Below are 6,000 nucleotides of genomic sequence, written 5' to 3' on the forward strand. Positions count from 1 at the left end.
TGCCCGCGATAAATTCATAAGGGCGTTTCATTCGCTTGTCGATAGATGCGTCCGTGCCATAATGGCTTCAATATCAGGCTTCTGTGCTAGAGTCCCTGTGTTTGAATCCTGCCGTCGGGCCATTTTAATGATGTTTATTTAATTATTTGTTGCACAATATACTGTTGAAAATGACGAGCTTACAAAGCCACAAAGCCGTTTGAAGCCAGAATGACGAAGTTTAGGCAAATCCATGTACTTCCCATAATTCCCATGCTGGGACAACCGCTCCCATTGCAGCTCCCGTAGACACTAGCGCCAGAGTTCCCTCTAGTAATTCTTGTAGGAAACTCCATGGCTGGTACCCCAAACGTCAACGTTGCCATAGCAACCGCGCTCCTGAAGCTCTTGTTGCTGCTTTGGGCTTCTCAAAAGTAGGTTTTTTCGGCCCGTGTCTTTCTCGCAGCAGATTCTGTTCGCGAGACAACCTGACTTTGTAGCGTGGTGTGTAAGCTTGAAAGTTGTGTTTTGGTTCTGTGAGTGCGAGCCGTCAGCAACAGAGACACTCAAGTAATCATGACGTAGGTCTTCGCCGTTGTCTTCAACGTGCTGCGGAAAAGCACAGTGCGCGTTTGCTTCACTAAAACTGCTACAAAAGTTTCGTAGGCTCTGTTCGGACGCGCGTCGGCAGCACACACTACAGGCGGCTCGTAGCAATGCAAGTTCAAAGCTTCCGCCTATCTGCTCCGGCGAGCTGATTGGAGGCGCAACGAGAGATTGCACGCCAACAGGACTGAATTTCCGGCTTCAAGGCCTCAGCTACATCGTTTCTTTCCTCCATGGGTGCTTCGCCAGTAGCGTTTTCTCGATATTTTCGTGCTCCCGACGGAGCGCTCCAAAGCTTTTTCACATACTGTGTGTCGTCTCGCCCAGCCCACGTGTTGCGTTCGAGCATATATTAACAGGGAATTTCGATGCCTAGTGATATCGGTAAACAAAATTTAAATTTTGGGTGTTTAACGCACCAAAGCTGCATCTGGTCTATGAGGCACACCGATAGTGGAGGGCTATCGGGATCAAATATACGAAGATCTTGAAGATCTCTAACGTGCGCTGAAACCTTGACACATGGGCGTTTTCGTTTTTCGCCTCTGTCAGAAAAATAGCCGTCGTAACCGGGATAAAACCCACACCCTTGTTTGGTTTTATCCCGTAGCCGGGATAAAACCCACGGCCACACACGTGACGGGAACAGGGAGACCGACACAAACGTTGAGCTGGTTTTGACCAAGAGTGTACCGTATACCTATGAACAACCAATTGGAACGGTTTAACCCACCTGGCAGTGCAGCAGCGGTTTCCTGTGCTCCGCAGAAATTAATATCGCCCACAACCACGACAGCTCCTTCTTTTGCTAGTGCAAAGCAGATGGCTTTCCCAATGCCACTTGCACCTCCAGTGACTGCTGCTAAACGGCCAGTTAGAGGCATGTTGACGCGCACGTTGTTTGCAGGCACGTCACTTCAGTAGCTGCTGCTTCTACGCCGCAGTATCTGAGAAAAGCATAAACAGGATGTCCAGCCTGCACAACCAAAGTATTGCAGGTAAACTACGCCACAGGCGAAATCACAAGGGACACAAGCACAGAACACCTAGCGACATAAGCATACTAAGTATCACAACGGCTTGCCTGCCTAGAGGCCGCTATTGGCCAGACTACTGAAGAACGAGCCGAGTTGTTCTGAGCACTTTAGTTCTGAGGTTTTGGGGTTCACAAAGCTGCCGACAACAGTAGTATGGAAACAAGAGCGCAGAGGCGGGGCTCAAATGACAACTTTTCTAACATCAAATGTACTTGTCCGCAATCAGATAGTACGCATATTTACATATGATGCGCGGCTACATGGGCTACACAACTACACTAAGCGGACCAGCCCATTTTTATTGGTAAGAAATCTTTTTGTATCAAGTGGTTTTCACTTTTTGACAGTTCCGTCTTTTTATTGTGACATCAAAGCAAGACGCGAGCACTATGCTAATTAAGGTATATACAGTGACACTTAATTGTTTATCATGTGGTTAGGAATGCAGGGGCCGTATTCTGAAACGATCCACTTCGGCGATATTATCGTGTATTCAGTGTTGCCACGACACATAAAAAAATAGTAGTAGATTTTTTCGCGAAAAATCAGTAGAAATCAGTAGATATTTATTTCAATTTTTGCACTCAGTTTATGAGCCCACGAATTCAGCGCTTATATTAGTACTCTGTTGTAGTATTGTAGCTTCTAAGAAAAAGTACAAAAATTGACCCCGAGATTTTTGGCGATACTTTTGAAAAAGGCCGCCGTTCCTGCGACCCGGTCGCAGGAGTGGAAAGGGGGGGTAAGCGTTATAGTGCCCTGGTCGTTCGAACGCTTAGGGCCCGAAAGCGTTAGGTTCACCCAAATAGACGCTGAATAATGGTTTGGCTTGGCTCCGTATATTATTTTTAAATAGGTGGCGCTAAAGCGATGAACGCGACGATCGAGCCCTGAATCGGTGCTTCCGTTCTTCCCGTGCGGTCTTCGCCTGTGTGCGTGGCTGTGGAGAAGTGATTGTAGCTGTTTGATGTCGTTAAATGTGAGAGCTTGTGGCGAAGTGATTGAGTATGGCCGTAGTAGTTCTGCCCATGTAGTGTTTTGCGGACTTCACCTGTGCCTGTGACTGATCGTGTTGCCCAATAGCTTTGTGGAAAGCGACGTGGTTTGTGTGGATGTCATCGCAGCGTTTGCTAGCTCCTGGGTGGCCCGTGTGCCAGTTATTGATGGCGTTGCCCAGTAACTTTGTGGAAGTTGATGTACCTTGTGTGGATTTCGTTGCCGCTTATGACTGCCTTAATTATAGGTGGTGACGCTGCCTTTTGAAGCGTGTCCGAGCGCGAGAAACTTCACCGATTTTTTGTAAACAACGTAGACGTCTCGAAATGTTAGCTAGAAATCAACCAGCAGCAAACCAAGTCTTTATTTTGTGGTTTTTCGAGCTTATGCTCATGCGAGCAGCAGAAGGACAAAAGATCCGTTACATAATGTAAGTTCCATAAAATCAGCTTTGCCGCAATACAGTCATGCGGTGAAGCATACGTAATGTATTGCGGTAAAGTATATGAAAAAGTAGGCAGGGACCACTGCGTTACTGGGGCGATTTTCTTGTATTATGGTCATGGCCGTGCGCGAACAAGGAAAAATCACGGTCGAAGCGCATGGCACAAACCTTGCCAATGCTTCAATTGGAAAAAGAAAGAAAACGAATTGGAGTGGGTGATGCTTGGAGTGGGTGATGCCAAAAACAAAGCCTTGACTTTTGTATTATCAAAGCAGTTCCGAGAATAGTCAATCATATTCCAAGCTCCTGCATTATTTATGATTGTTTAAAGTATATTCATATATTGTGCACCAGCCTTAGCACCAATTCTAATGTACTTTAATGATGTAAGTTTAATAACACGTGGCAAATATATAATTTGTGCTGTATGGTATTGTGCTGTTTGTAAGCTGCTGCTTTCATGTGGTAATGTGTACATTGGCTGGAAGACTTGATGCATCCTCCTTATAGAACTCATTGAAAGGTGAACCACCTGTCAAGCCATCATTGTTCTTGCTGTTGTACACCAGATTTCACAAACATGGGGATAGTTATGATACAGAAAGAGTAGCTGAGGTTTAATATATCCAGATGCATGCACAGGAGTGCGGGTGTCGATCATCTATCTCTCTAACTCAGGTTGAATGTGCCTACATGAGTAACATGTAACACTTGTTGGGTGTCTGGTTTCTTTTATTGTTAGCTTAGTTTGTGTTTTTTCTCCCATTTGTAGGTTTCAGTGTGTGTTGCTGTGTATGTATATAATTGCTTCCAGAGTGGCTTTCTTGTTGCTAATAAATTTAGAGAAAACAGCGTTCTTCATTTTGTGCATCAGACAGCAAGTGAGCATGTTTCAAAGGATGATGGATTTTGTTGCCATAAGCAACAAAAAGGCATAAGCATATAGACTGCTTGCTGGAGGTACTCTTTATAGCATTAAGGATATTATCATGCTGATAACTCTGTGCACAATAATTAGAAAGATCACATCATGTCTGACATGTCTTCTTGCCACCATGAAATCTTGTCAGATGCATACCACGGGACATACACCACAGATCTTGGCCAGCCATTCTCATTTGTGATCTCGACCTCTTACCACTGAGCAGACTGGTCCAAGAGACCAACCATGCAACGTTTATCTGATTAAATGTAGTGTATGTTGCACAAAATTGTCAGGTGTTATTGTTGACTCAGATACATATCTGTGAGCCTCATAAACTAATGTCAAAATATAGAGAATACCCATGAAATGCACTCTTGGTAGGATGGCAGGACCATTCTCTTGCAGAGCTAAATAACAACCATGCAGCAGTATCATGATATCAAGTTGAACAATAATCTACTCCAACAATAGTTTCCTTTGTGGAACATTGCACTGATAGTCTTGAAATACAATACCCATTGCTAACAGAAGGCCTTCCAAATTATGCATGACAGGAGGGCATATTTTAGGAAGCAAGAATGAAAATGGAGCCGGTTAACTATGAAAGTTGTGAATGCAACTCTGCAGAAGTTAGAAAAATGAACCAAACGGAATAGTTTAAAAGTAAGTGGTTTATAGACAAAAGGCCGTTTTATTCCATGCCAGAAAAGCAAGCAGAGGTTGAAATGCTTTCCACATACATACCTTCAAGGTGCATGTACAGGGTCTGTCCTGAGAGTAATGTCAGTAAGGCGATTAAAAATCATTTATTGAATTTGTTGTTACAAAAAGTTTTAAAATCTTCAAAATACTCTCCTTTTGCGTTAATACATCGGCTCCAGCGAGACTTCCACCTCTTGAATGCGTTGTGGTAGTCCTCCTCCGGATTGGCCTTTAATGCTGTGGTGCTAGCTGCTTTAATCACATCCGCTGTCCCAAAATGATTGCCTTTCAGGGGTGTTTTGAGGCATGGAAACAGAAAAAAGTCGGGTGGGAGCCAAGCCCGGGCTGTACGAGGGCTGGGGGATCGTTGGCGCCACTGCATTAACCAGGTAGTTGGTGACGATGAAGGCACTGTGGGCCAGCACATTATTGTGGTGCAACTTCCAGTTGTGTGCAATGTCCGGCCGGATATGTTGAACCCTGCGTTTCAGTCTTTCGAGGACATCCACATAATATTTGGAGTTCACAGTGGTTCCAGGTTCTTCAAACTCATGATGAACCAGTCCGTGGATGTCAAAAAAAAAAAACAATGAGCATGATCTTGATCTTTGATTTGCTCATCCTGGCTTTCTTCTGGGGAGGGGACGAGTGTGTGTGCCACTCAGATGATTGCCTTTTGGTCTCCAGGTCATATTCAAATACCCGAGTCTCGTCTTCTGTAATGACGTTGTCCAAAAATTTTCGCTCACATTTGCACATGTTGAGATTTTCTTGGCATGTTTCAACACGACGTGACTTTTAGTTGTCAGTGAGCACTTTTGGAACCATTTTTGTGCACGCCTTCCGCATGCCGATATCGTTTGTAACAATTTCATGAACTTGAGTTTTCGAAACGTTTAACATGTTGGCCATTAAATGAACACTTAATCGTTGGTCTGAGTTCAACAGTTCCCTCGCTCGTGTCACATTGTCAGTCGTAGTGGTCGTGGATGGCCATCCAGCGCAGTCCTTGTCGTCGCCCTCTTCCCGGCCTTCCAAAAGGCCTTGTGCCACCGAAACACTTGCCGATCTGACAGGGCATGTTCTTTATAAGCAGTCTTGTGGATAGTAACAGTTTCCGCAGCGGTATTGCCAAGTTTCACACAAAACTTGATCGCAAATCTTTGTTCTAATGAGCACTGCATTTTCACTTGCACAAGAATAAAAAACAGCTCTCACGGACGGGCCCGTCCGACACTCTCCCATGTTCGGAGCACACTGACTGACGGACCGCTGCTTAGCTGGATTCCGTCACTACTAGTTTCAACTAG

General features: G+C 44.8%; 1 protein-coding gene across 1 annotated transcript in view; it reads right to left on the bottom strand.

Annotated features, from left to right (window-relative positions):
• LOC142587496 ((3R)-3-hydroxyacyl-CoA dehydrogenase-like) overlaps nucleotides 1-1,818 on the bottom strand; it is a 26,511-nt gene extending 24,693 nt beyond the window's left edge. Inside the window, exon 1 of the mRNA XM_075698554.1 lies at nucleotides 1,319-1,818. Coding sequence (XP_075554669.1) covers nucleotides 1,319-1,469 — 151 coding nt within the window. The 5' untranslated portion in view covers nucleotides 1,470-1,818. The remainder of the gene's footprint in view (nucleotides 1-1,318) is intronic.
• Nucleotides 1,819-6,000: the final 4,182 nt, after the last annotated feature.

Source organism: Dermacentor variabilis, chromosome 1 (genome assembly GCF_050947875.1).
Source record: "Dermacentor variabilis isolate Ectoservices chromosome 1, ASM5094787v1, whole genome shotgun sequence".
NCBI lineage: Eukaryota > Metazoa > Arthropoda > Arachnida > Ixodida > Ixodidae > Dermacentor > Dermacentor variabilis.